Below are 17,678 nucleotides of genomic sequence, written 5' to 3' on the forward strand. Positions count from 1 at the left end.
CTTTCCAGCACCTCCCGGCTCCCTTTCGGGTGCCTCCCTGCACTGCAGACCCTGTAAGTGCCAGCCCTTGTTTCTGGCTTAGCTGCCCAATCGATACTGCCCTTCAGGAATTCCAGGACATTTTTGGGGCAGGACCTTCCTTTTCTCGCCCACGCTGGTGCTTGCACCTTGCCATGGGTTCACGACAGTAGCTGCATTGCAGGTGCACAGAGGAATTGGTGGCAGACCTTTCGATCCATGCTCTGCAGATCTGTCGTTGCTTTTTATTAAAATATGGGAACGATGAGCTCCGTGCTTTGATTTCTCACCTCTGTTGGAGAATTTTGCCAGGGCTCTGAGCTGTCAGGCTGCCCTCTCTTCACCAGTAGTGTTTCAGAAAGCAGTACCAGGCCGCACATTCCCCACACGTGGACACACCACGTCCTGCGTTCGACACAGATCAGTGCATCTGGCCAGAAGGGTCTGTCTATAGGGACCTTTAGGGCCCAAGTTTTGCTGGAAAACTGCTTTCCAAGTAGAAGTTATTGAGGAGAAAACCTGTCTTGCAAATAGCTGTGCCCTTTATAAAGACTGAAATTAAGACTTGTAATAAGACAGCATTGCTCCTAAAAATACTGATGCTTGTCATTGCGCTGAACAAGACTTCAAATAGCATCTGGTGTGATGTTATACTAAGAGGTATTCTTAGATGGCTGCTTTTATAGGAGCTGTGCACAGGGAACTCGAGTCTCCTTTTTAGATAGTAACTGATTTTATAGGCAATGGGCATGTATTGGAAATAAAGTATGCGCATGAAATGTAGTCGTTTATTTTTATAGCAGTAAGTATGAGACTTTTATTGGGTCAAGTCTAAAACCTTCTTTTCTCATCTCCCATTTTAGATTGACGCGCTGGGTAAAAGAAGCAAAGAAGCAGAGGCAGCCTTCTTGAATGTGTATAAGAGATTAATTGATGTTCCAGGTAAGCAAACTCTTACCTTATTCTTCAAATCTCCTTTTGTGTGAATATTGCTTGGAATTTTTTCTACTTAGGTGTCTACCTAAGTGACATATGGGTAATTTTTTTCTTCTGAATCTTTTGGAGAGTGGATACACTCCCGTATTGTTTCTAACAGGAAGAATCATTTCATGACACCTTTTAAAACTGTTCATGGATTTTAATTTTTGTGTAAATCATTTTATATTCAATAATTTGTTAAATATATATTATACATACAACACTTTATGTATGAATCTGAATGATTTATTTATGAGAAGGTTCATGGTTCTTTGAAAAAGAAAGATGGATCTTGAAGTTTTGTGAAGTTTCGTCTTTGTACTTTTAAAGGACAGAGAAAGTTTTTCCAACCTTCACATAAAAAATTGTGAATTGTGCAAGTTACTTGCACAAACCAGGTGCTCTGTTGCCATTCAATTGTGAAAAGGAGAAGTATTTTGGATACTGCTGGGTAGGTCACTGCCAGATTTCCATTCTGTTCGCAGTTAGCATGATCATGTATTTTTAAACAAAGACCTTTGTGTCTGAGTTTTAAACTTGTCTTTATGTTCAGCATCATAAGGTTCCAGGTCATTTCTTTTTACATTTTTGGGAGCTGTTTTTCTTCCCCCATGTTTTTTGTATTTTTCCTGGTGAGAAGTTTCCTCTTGCAGCATCACCCAAAGATGGTTGCAAGTTAGGAACCCAAGTCTACATTTCAAATTGCTGCCCTGCTTGAGCTGCAGGCACCTGGCAATGTCTGTGTATGACTTTATTCTTTTCTAAAGTCTGTAGTATCTCTCTATATACATATTCAAAATGCTTATCTCAAAAGAGCATTTGAGGTGTAATTAGTACTCCAGGGGTTTTAAGTCCTTGTTCCAAAGTGCATGTGAGCTTGTACTTGTTTTACAAAGAGCTTTCCATGAACATTTCAACTCAGAGGTTTTTTTAATGCTTTACTTACAGTTTAGCTGCCTCTCAGGTCAAAATTTTTCTGATGCCCAGGCAGCAGTAGCGTATATGTAGTTTAAATTTCGCGTTTATAATAGAGTAGTGCCCAGGGAACAGTACGTGCACATCTTGAGGGATGCACAGACTTTTCCATGCTCGTCCTAGACCCTGTTGCTGCAGAAGTGGTGAGTGTTGGGCTGTTTGGTCGTGGCCTGCGAGCGTTCGTTGGTGTCCGTCCATGTGCCGCTGTGCTCTGGGGGGCCAGGGCAGCTGAGCTCTCATGGTTCGTTTTATTTTCACTGTTTGATGTTAGGGTAGAGCCAGCCTGGCCTGGGCTGCTTCCCAAACCCTTGTGCAGGGGATGCCTTGGAAGATCTGCAGCATCTCTGGCCTGTAAAGCCGTGCTCAGCTTGTATGGAGGTGTAACAAATACACCCTGTTTACAGCAAATACACTAAAACATGGAAACAGTGCTGAGGAACGTACATCCCTGGTGTTCGTCACGCTGCGGTTGGCTCAGGGGCTCGTTTCATTGCTCTTTCCGTCTCCCGGCCTTTTAGGGAGGGCTCTCCTCTCCAAAGGTCCTCAGGACTCATTTATCCCATGCGGGGCTGTGCTGCAGTGGGTCACACATACCTTTTCACCTGCCCCTTTGGGATTTCAGATAGCTCGGTGTGTGCTTTTAGCTCCCAAATCCTGCAGGGTCTTCCTTTCAGTGGGAGAAGGGAACTGCGATGCTTGGGGAAGGCTCTGCCTAGGAACGAGCATTGCCGGGACGCGGCAAGGGGGCAGTTTCATCCGACGCTTAATGTCCTCTGTAAGGCTGTCATAATTGCGGCTGATGCCTAATTCCCAGCAGCCAGTTTTATGGTTCTTGAGGAAAGCGTGTATTCCTCTCGTCAGTGATAATGTGCACACTTGATACAATTAAAAAGAGCTTCTATTTTAATTTTACTACAAAATTATCTGTATTGAAACTCCAGCTACGGTGCTTTATGGATTCAGCCAAATTTAATGATTGTCTTTCCTGACTTGAGCAGAATTTTCACTCAGACTCACAAGGAAAGAATTTGTGGGAAGGGTGGTGTTTTACTTGTAAATGCTCCTGTATACATCAGATGTTACTCTCCTTAAAAGATAGTGTAAACTTTTCAATATATCTCTCCATTTTTGCATTAGTTTTAAAATAGCATTGTCGTTGGTTTGTGCTGGAAAATTTATCCTTCCTTAAGGAAGGCACGTATCACAGAAAATACTGTGCTTTATGTACATTTATACAGCTTTAATTCTCACCCAAATTATTCTGTCTTGCTTGAGACCGAACATTTTTAATTAATGGAATTAATTTTCTCATTTAATTACCCATTTTCAGTATGCAATAGAGATGAAGAGAAAAGGGAATGCTGCTGTTTAAATTACACTAATCAACAAGACTATCACAACTTACCTTTAAAAATAATGTGAATTTATTTATTTGGAAGCAAAAGGTTGTCCTTATTTTGAAGAGGCTTTTTTCGTTCTGTACAAGATATCTTTCTGTCTAATTTTATAAAGTTCCGTGTTCTGTGTTAGCAGCCTTGGCTTTTAGAGTCTTAATCCTGCAACGCTTTGAGTGAAGTTGGAGCTCTGTTTTCTAAGCGTCTGCAGGAGCAGAGTTTAGAAGTGTTCCTCTGCAGGAATATTGTATTTATAATTCCAATTTTCTAAAGCTGGAAGAGAGAAATACCGAATGTTAAAAATGTCAAAAATTATGTATTTTTCTTAAAGATAGAGCGTTCACTGCTTAAACATTTGGCCGTATTTATTTTTTTCTTTAACAAACTTCACTGTAATGTTCAAGGAAAGGTTAAAATGGCCAAGAGTGAATTGCAAGTAACAGGTTCTGGATAAAACTACTCAAAGAGACTTCCCCTTTACAAAGTGCCTCTATTACTGCCCAGTTCCTGCACGTTTTCCTTTGCTCGGTTTTCAGTACAGTGAGTGGACAGGAGAAGAACAAGTTCTACCTTAAACAGACAGGCTGGTGCCCTGTTGCGGCAGCAGTTAAATGTAACTGGAGTTCGTTCAGCCGTTTCCTCTGAAAAATGACCCAAGGACGGAGTGTTTTGCAGTCCCGCGATGAGTTTGCGTGCAGAGGGCTGTTCCTGGAAGCCGCTCTCGCGGTTGCCGCCTGGGCCCCGGGGAAGAGGCGGCAGCGGGATGTGCTCGGCGGCCGCTTCCCGCCTTGGTGCCTCGCGGCGCTGCCTCCTCGCTGTCCGGGGAGCCGCCGGCAGCGCCGCGGGACAGGACGTCTCCGATACAGCCGCTCCGAGCGGAGCCGCGCTGCCCGCTCGGCAGTAGCCGCGCGCGGAGCAGAGCCGCCCAGCGCGGCGGCCTTGGGGACGGGCTGCGGCGCTCTGCTCATAGCGGGTGCTGCACGAAGCGCGCTCTGTGTTTGTGTGCTCAGAGAAGCTGCTTTTTAAGGAAGGGGTAAAATGACAAAAGAGGGTAAGCAGAAAAAAATGCATTTTTTTTTTTAACCTGTCTTGTCCAAAGGAAATAAATAACCTGCTAGGTGTCCAAAGTGGAAATCCTGTCCTTCCCTCCCTTTGCCAGGGAGCCCCAGCAGAAGCGCCGGCCCCTCATCGGTTCACGGACGATCCCACGTTAGCGCTGCCACCTTGCCCTGCTGCACACCCAGCACCCAGGGAAGTCCTGATTTAGCTGAGCAGTGACAAAATCCCCTTAACACGAATAATCGGTTAGAATAAGTGTTAGGAAAGTATTTCCAAGGGCAAAAATGAAGGTAATTCTCGCTTGCTTCCCATCTGGCAGCTCGACAGGCCCCCTTTCTAGCTGGGCGAAAACTCCCCTGTTAAAAGTAGGTTGGGGCAATGGCTGTGATATTAAAGGTGATATCAAAAAAAGAAAATGATGTTTGAGGATTTTTTGGCTTGTGTTGAAAGGGGTAAATATTTATGAGGTTGTTGTCTTTATATATGTTGTGTGGCTTGTTCATCCGTTTGTAAAATGCAATATTAAAGATAAGGCACAGAGACTGATACTAGCCCAGGCAGGAGGATTCAGCATATCTGAATGTCCAGAAAGCTGCTTGTGCGCTCAAGTGTCAGCGTGTCCTGGAGCCCTGCGTGCCGGGGAGGAGCTGCTCGCATGTCAATTTAGCAAAGATGTGAAAAGGTGCAAAAGAGAAGTGGTTCCCTGCCAAGGGAGGGCATTAAGCATGTCCTGAAGCAAAAGATTAAAAACAGCTTTGAAAAAGTTAAATCTCCGAGTGCTTGTGCTTGGGGTGATTGCTAATTGTTTGAGAAGACCCCGTGCAAGCAGCCAGGCTGGAGCCTGGTCCGAGTCTGCAGCATGTCACCTTAGTTGTGCACGGGCACTTCTGGAAAATGCTTTCAGCAGGGATTCAGGGATTCCTTTGCAAACAAAATATATTTAAATAAAATGCAAGATAGAAGCCTAAACCGAAAGGGCGTATCTTTTTGCTGCCCCTAACTTTGCAATGGAAATGAATGCACGCAGCAGGGAAGGGCACCAGGAGGCGAGGGAGCAGAAGGATGCTCGCTGATGGGCCCCAAAGTGCTTCACACACCCTCCTAAGGAGGGAGGCAGGAGGTCTCGCCAAACACAGCTGACAGTCCAGTAAAATCAAAATCTAAAGTTGAGCCTAGTTAGTACGTGGAAGCTAAAACCAGCTTTATTACCTGCAAACATGGTTTGAGGTTGAGCAGAAGGAGTAATTGGATAATCCTTTGCAAAAAAAATGGGTAAATATTATAAGGAAAATATTCCTAAAGCTTTCAAAAACACGTACTGTGTGATTGTCAAGCCCTGTTGCACTTGGTAGGCTGCTGACCCAGCAGGAAGAACAGAGGTGCATGTGAGGATAAGGATGCAGTGAAGAGCAGCAGGAATAACTCACGGTAAAAGAGCAAGGATATCCCTGAGGGGTGACAACCCCAGCCCCCTTTGCTTTAGGGCCTGGAGTTTGAGCATCCCCGGCCCTGGTTCCTGAAGCGGTGCGGGATATTCCGAGTGAAATAGGAGTGTGATGGGCTGTTCCCTCCCCCTGTTGCAGGAAGAGCTGAAATTCAAATACTGCTCCCAGTTTCTGAGCTGTTAATGCTACCTGCTTTCAGAAGCTTTTAGGGGAAAGAAAAGGATGGTGCGGCTGAAGTGCTTTCAAATATAGCAGAGAGTTCATTTCTCCTTTTATAGTTTCAAAATAGGAGAATGCAACTTTCAGTGGAAGGGTGCTTTGCTTTTGCTTTGCGTTGAGCTCGGTCTGCAAGCAGTAAATTCAGATGTCATCAGCCACTGCTAGAATATTAGAAATGAAATTGTAGCTTCTGAGCTTCTCAGAATGCGGTTTCTCTCGTAAGTCACTAGATATGTTTTTGGCTGGCATATACTATTCCCCAAAAGCTTATAAAATATTGTATCACCCATTATGCATACCCCGCTTTTAATACTAAAACTTTTTCTTCCCCTAAAGATTTATTTTCATTGCTTCTTTGAAAGGAAAGGGAACTGCGGTGCAGTTCATTAAGGAGACAGTAATTTACCCTGCCTCGTTTTGACTTTTTTTGGCTACTAGATGTGAGATGCTTCTCTGGGTCTGGGTCCAGGCCAGAGCGTCTTTTGCAGCAGTCACTGTTCCAGAATTGGGGAGAAATAATTACAAATAAGTGGCCACGGGATCCAGAGCCACACAGTGGCCGGGGGGCTGTAGGATGGTGGGTCAGTTGGCTTGGATGGTTTTGGGGCTGCAGAATCTGGGTTTCTGTGTTTTTTATTCCTTTATGCAAAATGTCCTAGTAGCAGGAGGGACAGGAGAATGCTTTAAAAATGTGGGGGAAATGAACGGGAGAAAAATATACTCTGTCTTCGAAGGAAGACTCATTTCAGGCTTTTTTTATGAAGTGAGGAGCTGGGGAGATGCTGAGCTTTGTTCCTAGCAGAATCGCGCTGCAGCTCCCGTGTCCCTGGGCTAGCAGAGTCACAGGGGAGAAGGAGGCAAGCTATCATTTATTCCACCAAATCTTTGTCTCAGTCTCTCTAGGCTATTTCAATTTACCCCTGAAATTTTCTGGGGAATAATTAATGAATTAATTAAGTATGCTGTGAGGTGTTTGAATATTCAAGAGCGACAGTGTAATTATTATTTTTTCTAAAACACATTTTCAGGTTATTTTCAGACACGCAGCCTCCCAAGAAAGCACTTAGTGCATCTGAAGCTGCTGCCGCTTGCTGCTCTTCTGCTTGGCAGCCCCAAATGTCCCCCAAAAGAGCCAGTTTGGGCGAAGTGAGGGCTGATGTGCTGCCTAAGGAGGCATGTAAAAAGTCAAAAAACTTCTCTTGCCTTTTAATAACAGGACTGTGATAAAGCAGCGCTTCAGAGCTGTTTTTTTCCCCCTTTTTTAATACAATTCCATGCAATAAACTTGTGTACAGAAGGTTTTCCCCCCCCTTTCCTTATCGCTTTGCGTGGGTGTTTCTTGAGCGCAGCCTTTAAGAAAGCTTTACTAGCAACATGGTTCAGGCAACAAAAATGCAGTATTTTTGAGAGAGATTCGCATTGCCTTCCATGGCTTATTTTTAGATCCGAACCTTAGGAAGCGCATTACCAGCGAGATAAAATATTAATTGCCCCTGTAGTTCTGGCGCTGTCTCCTGACTTACTTTCCCACCACTTGCTGTGGCAGAGGCCTGTAATGAGGAGGGAGGAGGGGATTTAGGGAAAGCCTTTTGTTTTGGAAAAGTCTCTTCGGGCACTCTCCATTTTAAGGTATGGGGCGGACACAGCGCTCGATGCTCTCGCACATAACGGGGTGATGGACTCGGGGCAGCCGGGCCAGGCCACCAAAGCTGCGCCCGGGTTTGTGTCCGCCCTGCTCAGGTGCACTTGTGCCAGCAGCTCGGCGGGGGGAATTTTCAGCGGAGCAGGTCTCTGCCCTGATTTATTAAAAATATATGTAATTTTTTTTTGAGGGTAATTGGCCAGTGCTGTGTAAATCGTACATTTAAACAATGACACGTTTTTTCCACTTCGTTTGGCAAAATTTCCCTGGGCAGCCCATCTCGCGGCCCGCTGCGCCGCAGGTTAAAGCACCGGCTTGCTTTAAATCAGCCTGGCCTCCCAAGGAGGGCAAGTTTTGCTTTTCCGCAGCTTTTATCCCAGCTTTTGCTCCATCCAGCGGTTGGGAGCGCTGGGTTGGAGCCTGCTCGGCCTCCTCGCCGGCCCGGGGGGGTCCCCCCCTCTTTTTTAAATAACGAGGGTGGTCCCAGCGTACTCGCTATCTAGACAGCTTTTCATCAGTTGCTCATCAGCATGCTAATTGCTGTATGACTAATTATGCCCTGAATTCCAGTTGATTTTCTTAATGAGACAGCTGGGTTAATTATGTAATCGTATGATTGCAGGCGGCGCGGGCGCGCGTGCGGGCCGGGCCGCCATGGCGGCGCGCGGGGGGACGCGCGCGCCCGACGCCGCCTCACGCCCGGGCACGGCCGCCCGCCGCGCTCCGCTCCCTGGGCTGCTCCCCGGGCACCTTCTTACTGTCTTTTAACCCAAAACGCTCTTCAGGTGTCCGCCCGGCCGGAGCGGGGTGCCCCTTGCTGAAGCACGGCAGGGTTTTTGTGTCGCAGCGGCAAGGCCTGTCCCGCCGTGGGAAGAGCGAGGAACAAATTCCCGGAGTTCAGTGGAGAAACGGCAGTCTCCGCTGACTCCTGCCAGGCTGCAGGGAGGCGGCCGGGCACCTCGGGGGATCCGGATGAGATTCCTTGGCTGCTTTCTGTGCTCTGCACCTGGCCCGGGCCCAGCAGGGGTTATGAACTCCTGCAAGGCTAGGGAAGATGCAAACCCCGAGAATAATTTGCAGCAAAATTTTCCCACATTTTAGACAAAATTTCCACATTTTAGACAAAATTTCCACATTTTTCCACATAATTGGGATGATTTTTCTCCATTAGAAATTACAAAAAAGGCATTTTCCTTTTTTGCTGTTTTCCCTATGCTATTGACATTTCTTTTTCCTTTTTTTTTTTTTCAGTGTGTATGCGTGTTGTTTGTGTAATGAATTGAAAGTTTTGGTCCACTGCATATTTAAAAATGCAGTGACCTCCTGTTAAATGACATGAAACACACTTTGTAAGCCTGGTTAATATAAAAAGGTGTGCTTTTCCATGCGTGCCTGTGTGCGTAAGGAGAGAGTAGTTCTATTTATTTTTAAATCTGCCATACTCAGGTAAGAAGTCACTTCGGCTTAGGCTTAGGGTTTATACTGGCCTCAGATTATTTGGAGTTTATAAATACAAAAATCATCACTTTTTCCTTCTTTAAAGTTTAAAGTTCAAGTTTAAGGAGCTTGTTGGGGTGCATTCTTGGGCATCCAAAAATAAATCATTTATGTCTCCAGCCAAATTGCCTTGGTCGCTTTATTGTCACACAGTGATCAGTTTTCGTCGATGCAGTTTATAAGAATTAAGTCTAAGAGGTGCTTCAACCACATTTTTTTGCATGTCCTCGGGCACTATTTAGTGGCTGCAGGCTATTAGTCCTTCAAATAGGCTCTAGCAAAGTTTGAAGTTTAATGCGCAGAGACTGTTTTTACATTTTGGTTGTTCTGCCACTGTTTTGCTACTTGAACATTAACCTTTAATAGAGCTAAATTAAATATACATGTCCTGATGAATAATTATGAGATTGCAAGCATTTTCATTTTGAACATAAAGCTTCTCAGGGATTGCAAATTCAACTAAAGGCTTAGTCATTATTCACTTTATAATGTCTGTGTTATTTTTGACTTTCGATTCCTGGTAATTTTAATATTAAAAATCTTGTGTATTTAGAGGAAAATAAATCTTGTGGATGTCCTGACTTTTTACAGTGGATGCATTTAAAAAAAAGAAAGAAAGAAAAAGGGGAAAAAGTGCAGCCACAGTTTTGCAGAATACCATTTTTTTCATTGTGGCATTTTGACCCTCTTTTATAGAGGTATCATAGCTGAAGCTTTAGGTGCTCACTGGTTCTACTTGGAGGTTCCTATGGCAATTTAAGACCAAAAGATTGAGTGAATCCAACCTTTTTTCCGCTTCAGCAGATGAATATTCTAGGCGAGCTCCTTAGGAGAAATGCTGAGCTGCGGAATGGTCATTCCAGATAGCGGCTGGCAGACCTCCATGGGAGAGGGCTGATGTTGTGACAGCCTGTACCTTAATTGGACCATGCATAAATATTGTAGGAACTTTTAACTCCTGCTACCGCTGTGACTTAAACTTTATATTTAATTCCTTACCTGTACCCCCTGTCTCTGCCACAATAACATTTTAAGTTTGATTTATTATAAATATTTTAATACAGATAATAATAACGAAAAGTATTTGGCCTAAAAAGCATAAATGAAAAAGCTATGTAGTCATAAACTATGTATGTGCAGAGAACAGATGACAAGCAACCTAGATTTTGTATTATGAACAGGGTAATGCCATAAGCTGTTGAAGAAACCAAGTAACAAAATGCAGCAGACTGCTACTTATAACGTCTCCGAGCTCAACATAACCCAGCACTATTCTTTTATAAACTATGAAACAACGCTGGCATATTGAAAAAACACACAGGCTCATGCTTAATGTGTTAACAGAGGTACAATAGACTTATTATGTGTTTCCAGAGACTGAGGGTGGTCTGAAAAATTAATGACTGTGGTGGTTGAAAATTAAGTGAACTCCCTAATATATACTGTTGTTGATCCACTGAGTTTGGTGTTTAGCATTCCTCCACAGGAGACTAAATCTTTGCAGCCGTTTCACAAGAGATGCTGGCGCCCCAAACAGAAATGTATTCAATAATCTTTTATAAGTCCTTTGGACTCCAACATTTTCCTGTTCTGACTGGGAAGAAATCCCAGGATAAATTACGCGTGCATCTGTGTCAGGTATATTCTAAGGACTCGCTTTAGCAGAAGGGAACAAAGTGGAATTAATGCTGCAAACATATACAATAATTTCTGTTCTTCATGAAATGAGTAGTGTAAGAGAAATAGATAAGAGCCATGAAATCTCAGGTTCATGGAATCGATTAAATTCACACAGTACTTTCTATTATTACTGATCTGTCGATTTGAAAAAAAGATCTGGCAGTTCTCCATAATCAGATAACCTGTTAGTGCTCGGCTGTGCAGAAGGGTGCAGGTTCCTCGAGCAGTTCACTTTTGCAGAGGTATTTAAGGGATGCCAGCTACTGGTCAGAGGTAGAGAGCGGATTATTTTCTCCTGCCATTCCTGTTTTGAAAACAAAAGTTTGAAACATGGGGCTGCCATGTGCCTTAGCATCGCTTTTATGGCTCTATCGAACTCTGCTGTTGCTTTGAAAACGCTTTTCAGCATTTGGCTAAAGGGGAGCCAAATCCTGTATGTGAAGGCACCAGGTTTCCCCCTGAGCCTGGTCTAAGGCTTCAAGTCCATGCGAGGCAGTACTTAGGGTAACAGAGAGCTGATTTCGTAGTAATGGTGCATGTCCTCCCTCACCAAGCTAATGAAGGCTAATGGCAGGCTCTTCCTCAGCAATCTGCTTTAGTCTGTGCAACAAGCTGGAAATTTCCCCCAGGCTGCACGAAATACTTGGCTCCAGCAGGTGCTCCCCTATTTAAGGTGTAACGTAGGTATAATAAACATAAGTTTAATCTGGGGTTTTTTTGGAATATGTAGGATATGAAGCGAGGAACATACAGGAAAAGTAAACTGAAGTGGCGCCTTGCTGTGACCAAAAGTGGGTATTAATAGAGAAAAAGGACACATGCTCTGAACTGCTTGTGTTCTAGAGGTGTAGCTGTTATTTTACAGTTTATTTTATTGCTTCTCTTTCAGATCCGGTTCCAGCCTTGGATTTAGGACAGCAGCTTCAGCTGAAGGTTCAGCGTATGCACGATATTGAAACAGAGAACCAGAAACTTAGGGAAACTCTAGAAGAATACAATAAGGAATTCGCTGAGGTGAAAAATCAGGGTACGTATCAAAACATATAACATAAAATCAAGGGTTTTTTTTGAGTATCTGGCTGTTTCCTGAAGCACTACCTGAAAGTGAGACCACTGACATGGTCAAGTTACATGTAGGCATTTTATGACAAGCTGCTCTCGCAAGCTGAATGTATATGTGCATGTATGTAATGCATACATCTCACACAGATGCACATGTGCACATGCATAAAATATCTGGCGTATTATACAAACACAGAAATCTGTAAAAAATGGATCTTTCTGTACTGTTTTTCTACGTACAAGTCTGTAAACAGAGTACGCTTAGCATACTTCATATTTACTCTAAAGACTATCCAAATACTGTTTAATTATTTTAGTAAGCTTTAATGAAACAGAGTACATGAAAATACAAGAAAATACATGAAAACCTCAGTGTGAAACAAGCCTGCTGCTTGTCCCTTCCTGTAAAGAAAAAAAAAACTCTTGTTGATCAGTAATGAGCATCATCAGACTTCTGGCTAGCAAAACCCTGCTCATTCATTCAAACTTAGGGGTTTGCTGGCATGTTTTATCATGGTTCCAGCTGTTCTCCCTTCTCAAAGTCCCTGTGGAGCTGGCTGCCGTCTGTGTAATTCCCAGGCAATGGACCTTTTCCCTAGGTATTAGTTGTCTGGTTTTGTTCTTCTCTAGTCCCCTTGACTTTTAATGGATTATTCTAAGTTTGCATGGATTTTTTTTTAGCTCTATAGGCTTTAATTTTCCTAGTAGATTTTGTCTTTCTACTGCATTTCTGCAGAAACATTTTGCATCTGAAGGTATTTTCCCCTGAAGTATTGTTAATAGCATCTACTACTAAGCTACTGCTTTTAAAGCAGTGCATCCCCGTGCAAGCCCATTGAAATGCATTGCTAGCTGCACGTCTCCTGGCAGTCTGACGCTTTTTCCAAATTCCATTATTGTTACAAAGCAAGCTCTGGTGAGTGTCTCACTTTCCCTGCAAGGATTCTGCCCTTTCCTGCGGCTGGAATTAGAAGGCTTTCGTGCACAGGCAGAGGAAGGCACGGAACAGGATAGTGCCCATTGGAGCTCCTCAGCTCTGTGCTGCTTCTGCCATCCGTGACGGGGCTCGGGAAATGCAAAGAGCTTCTCTGGCTGAGGGAAAGGTTCCTTTGAATTCCCATGGAAGACTGAGAACACATGCAGAAAACTATGTTTATTAATACTCGTATGTAAAGCCCGGCATCGATGACAACGGCTGTTAGAGTAACCACATACACGGGGTCCCGCCGTGTCCCTTGAATCTGATCTACTGTTAATACAGCAGTTCGGCTTTAACTGCCTATTTTTCATCTGTCCTGAAGCAGAACGTAGCTGGAGCCCAGCTTTGTGTTCAATTAGTGCTAGATTGCATCTGTGCATGGGCCATAGTAAAACTGCCGCTTTTTACATGAGCACGGTTATGTGAATTAACTGCTCTATGTGTAAATGCATACTTAAACCCACACTGGGACTTTATTAATCTCCACTCGGCAGCGAGCTAATTTGAGACTAGTCAATAAGGTGATATTATATTTTACAATTGATTTTTTTTTCCTAGTCATGTTAGAGAAACCTTCACCTTCAAGCTTTCCAGCAAACTCCATTGATCCTTCTCAACCTAAACGTTTAAAGTTCAATTGAACATTTAGGGAGTAAAAGGTCTCCAAAGGGACTCATAGCCATTGATTTTGTGTCAGAGTTGAAGAGCTAAAGTTTAAAACACACTGAGCCTACGGGGCAGAGCAAGCCTTATGTTCCGGAGCCACGTGGAGCTGTGTACACTCATTCCCTGCCTCTTGTTTTCCTGCAGAGGTTACAATAAAAGCACTTAAAGAGAAGATCCGAGAGTATGAGCAGACCCTGAAGAACCAAGCTGAGAACATAGCCCTTGAGAAAGAACAAAAGTTACAAAATGATTTTGCGGAGAAGGAGAGGTGAGTGTGCATGTGAGGCAGAGGGTTTGGAGGGGAGGAGACAGATTTGCCTGTTTAATCTTCCTTGCCAGGATTCTTTCGTCAGCGTGCAGAGACAGCTCATATATTGAGTGATCCGAGTGATTTATGTGCTCAACACACAACCATTTGATACTCAGCTTTGCACAGAAAGACAATTGTGAAAGTGCAGAAGTTAAACAGGGGCAGACCGTTGCTTTGCCATAGCGTTGTGGAGGGTGGGATCGTCGGGCGGGTGCGAACGCCTTTTTTTCTTCGTTAGCTGTATTGTCCTTTGTGCCACTCAGCTCTTGCCATGAGCTGCTGATGTAATTCACGCTGCTGGGTCAGCTGTATGTGTCACAGCTCCCTTGTACAATCTTGACGGCCCAGAGCTGCTTGAGATGAAACACCATGCCCAGGAACGGGGCTAAAAGATGCAGCAGCCCCACTTGTGTGTAATATCTAAGGCATGCTGCATTCCTCCCTTAGTACTTAACCCTGGCCATAGTTTGTGTGCTGGGGATGCCAAATTAAGAGTTAATTTTATTTTATTTTTCATTCCTGATTTTTGGAAGTTGGTAGGTGAGCTGTTTACATTCAGTGGGGTGAACCTGTTTGTGAACTGGAAGGTGTTTTTCTTCCTTGCTGTCTGTGGTTTGGCTTTGATAAGGAACATGTAAGCTGCATCATTCCGGTGTGCAATTTAGAACTGCGTAAAAATAAAATGAAATGCCAGGTCAGGAAACACAAATAACAAACTGTACGAGAGAGGCTTTGAGCTTCCAAAGTATATAATTTGGTATAAAGCGAACTGATGCGTATTTCTCACTATAAATACTTACCATTGTGGTCAACAGTGGTGAAGAATGAATTACGCCCTCTATATAGGACAAGTAGGATGATGGTCATTTTATGAGCCATTTCACAATTCTGAAATCTGCAGAATATCTTAAAAGCAATGTCATAAAAAGCAGTGCCTCCCAGGAAGCACTGGAGCAACTCCCATCTGCAGAGGAGTTTCATAACTCCTTTCGTCTAGCCTTCAGCAAAGAGCATAGTGACTCTCCGGCCAGACGATGCTGAAACGTGTATAACTGACACCAGTGAGACAGTATTGCCAATGGACATATGCAGTGTGAGCATCTTGGAAGGCCTGCTCATGTTGTGTAGCAAATATCAGTGTGAGATTTGTTTTGAAATATGCATTTTTGAAAAAGAGTGGCTAATAATATTGCTCCTGTTGGAATCCGTTACAGTGATGATCAAACAGCTGTCGCATCTATTCAGGATACCACTTATGGCAACAAATTTCTTCATTATGACAGTGAAATGGAAATGGATCATTCTTCTTGTACTAACTTTGTACAACAGAGGGTGCTTGGTGACAATTTTCTTAATGTGTGTGACATTTCCAAAACAAATTATGCTCAGGAAAACCTTGCACTAAAGTTGTCATTTATATAGCAGTCAATTCTTGTGTAATGTTCACAGCTTACGTTATGAGGTGGCTACGTTGCTAAAATTTTAATAAGTGGTACTGCAAAGTATGAACAGTATTGCAATGTGGCATGATTTATAGGTCCCATTGAAGCACCTTGTAGTCTGTGTGGTGTTGTCAGTTGTCTGATTACAGTTGAGACAGTTAATCGCTCTGCTTTCCAAATTTGAAAAATATAGATGAGTTGTTTAACATGATTACGAACTCCGTTCTCACCTCTTCTTTTCCCTTTCTAGAAAATTGCAGGAGACACAGATGTCGACAGCCTCAAAGCTGGAAGAAGCTGAACACAAAGTTCAAGCTTTGCAAACAGGTTTGGCATCACTATTCTGACCTATACCTGATCAGGCAGGAGGTGAGAGGAAAGAGACCATGAAGCAAATCAGGACTGTGTGTGAACCAGCTCCTACAAGAGCAGAGAGATCCAGCAAAACTTGAAAGTGCTTTGGGAATCAGGGCCCCTTTTGGGCTTCCCACCTTAAGTGAGCACTTGCACTGCAGCCAGTCTGATGGTAAATGCAGTGGACAAAGGCAAACGTGAAGCACAGTTGTCGTTACGACACCACTGCAATTAAAGTAGTCTCTGGAGCTTGTGATCCGTGTTATATTTTGTTCTGGTTTCACACACTTCTGAGCTATGGTTTCTGCTCGTCTGTTCACACGTAGATATTCCAGGTCTGGACACATTTGCTTTTGTTTACTCTGAGAACACAAGAAATGTAGTCCCTGATTTAGTGTAATGATTATTTCAGTTGAATAAACAGTTTAGCCAGCTTAATAAGAAATTGATGATATCTAGTTTCTTAAGCAGAATAGAAAATTGTAGTTTTTTCCAAGACTTAATTGTGTAGGTAGAAAGGTAGAGCAAAGATTTTTCACCAGGAGATGTACTGCTTTGTTTGTGGCTGAATAAAAAGAATGGAGTAGTCTTTGTTTTTGCTTTTCCTGACTGTTACAGTGCTGTAATGCTTCATGTTTATACCTTTTAGCCTTGGAGAAAACCAGAACAGAACTATTTGATCTGAAAACAAAATATGATGAAGAAACTACTGCAAAGTAAGATTACTCTTTTTTTTTTCTTATGTCTTCCTTCAAGATCTGACCCTTTTTGTATTGCCGTATTGCATCTGTCTGTTGGAGGCAGGCGAGATGGAAGAGGTTCAGGAGTCCAGATGTGTTAAGCTGTTGGCATAATATTGTCTTCAGTGGAGAGATTATTAGTTTTCATAATTTCTAGCACCCAACAAGACATTTTTTCCTGTTACAGAAGATTTAGTTAAGTAAAGGATTTTTATGGTGTAGCTAGATTCTTCAGTTTCAACTGATTTGGGGTAGCAGTCATCACTTTGCCAAATTCACACTAAGTGACAGAGAGTGGCATTTTCTGCAGCTTTTCCCTGTTTTAGAATAGAACATGATGGTACTCACAAAGATATATGCCCTTGTCATTATTGTTTTCAGTTATCCCATGGTTTTATTAACAATCAGGGCTGGAAACAAGATAGAGAGCCTTCCACCTTGTTTTCTTTGAACCCTTCATCCTTAGGGAAAGTTAGTGAAGAGAAGAAAATTGTCATCATCTGCAGTAATCCCGCTATTAAGCCCAAATAGTGCTTTTCTAAGGGACACGTACTAATGATGGGTCTGACAGAGCTTTAAATCACTGCTGTTCTCTGAAAGCAAACTTGTAGAAACTAATAACAGCAGAAATATTTTATCATTTTTTGGGGTATTTATGGCAGGCATAGGCCTTGCATAATAGCAGTCCTCAGTAGCGTTTGTAGCCCGAATTTTGCAATGTGGAAATCCAGAAAAACATGAAAAGGCAACTGGATTTAAACAGCAAAATTGAGTCATCTGCTTTAATGGTAAAAGCTGGGAGAAATGTTGAGGAGGGAAAAAAAGAAAAAAAGGAACACCCATAAAAATGGTGAGAGACAGTTTGATTCTTTTTTAAAAGGAAACCCTCTTTTGATCTGAGTCTGAAAAGCTACTTGTATTGCCAGTTTTAATTTTGTGTTTTAAGAACATGTGATTTTTATCTCAGGCCAGAATTGTTAGTTTTACAGACGCTTATTTGATGCAGATGAATTGGAAAGCCTGCAGGAAAAAAAAAAGGGGGAAAAAAAAAAAGATGATAATTGTCAATTTTTTTTCAAGCTGCCACACTTCAGACTCCTGGCTTTGGAGCGGAGCTGCCTCCTCAGTGTTTGCAACGGCCGTGAACCGCGGCCTTGCGGGAGGGAGAGGGGGGTGCCCATGGGCAGGAGGTGCAGGGCAGCTCCCGGCAGTCACTCC

At 43.1% G+C, this 17,678-nt stretch overlaps 1 protein-coding gene and 1 long non-coding RNA gene across 2 annotated transcripts in view; one reads left to right on the forward strand and one right to left on the reverse strand.

The window, feature by feature from the left end:
* Positions 1-881: 881 nt before the first annotated feature.
* The window catches only part of CUX1 (cut like homeobox 1), a gene marked incomplete at its 5' end in the record, with an annotated part of 102,389 nt that continues 85,592 nt past the window's right edge, over positions 882-17,678 (forward strand). The window contains 5 exons of the mRNA XM_026050219.1: positions 882-960; positions 11,797-11,934; positions 13,759-13,882; positions 15,617-15,693; positions 16,370-16,436. Coding sequence (XP_025906004.1) covers positions 882-960; positions 11,797-11,934; positions 13,759-13,882; positions 15,617-15,693; positions 16,370-16,436 — 485 coding nt within the window. The remainder of the gene's footprint in view (positions 961-11,796; positions 11,935-13,758; positions 13,883-15,616; positions 15,694-16,369; positions 16,437-17,678) is intronic.
* On the reverse strand, positions 3,545-4,050 carry LOC112956711. The gene is made up of 2 exons (XR_003251088.1): positions 3,936-4,050; positions 3,545-3,638 (listed from the first exon to the last, which is right to left on the reverse strand). It is a non-coding gene; the product is annotated as an uncharacterized LOC112956711 (long non-coding RNA).

Source organism: Nothoprocta perdicaria, unplaced genomic scaffold (genome assembly GCF_003342845.1).
Source record: "Nothoprocta perdicaria isolate Ctin4 unplaced genomic scaffold, notPer1 scaffold_66, whole genome shotgun sequence".
In the NCBI taxonomy this organism is placed as follows: domain Eukaryota; kingdom Metazoa; phylum Chordata; class Aves; order Tinamiformes; family Tinamidae; genus Nothoprocta; species Nothoprocta perdicaria.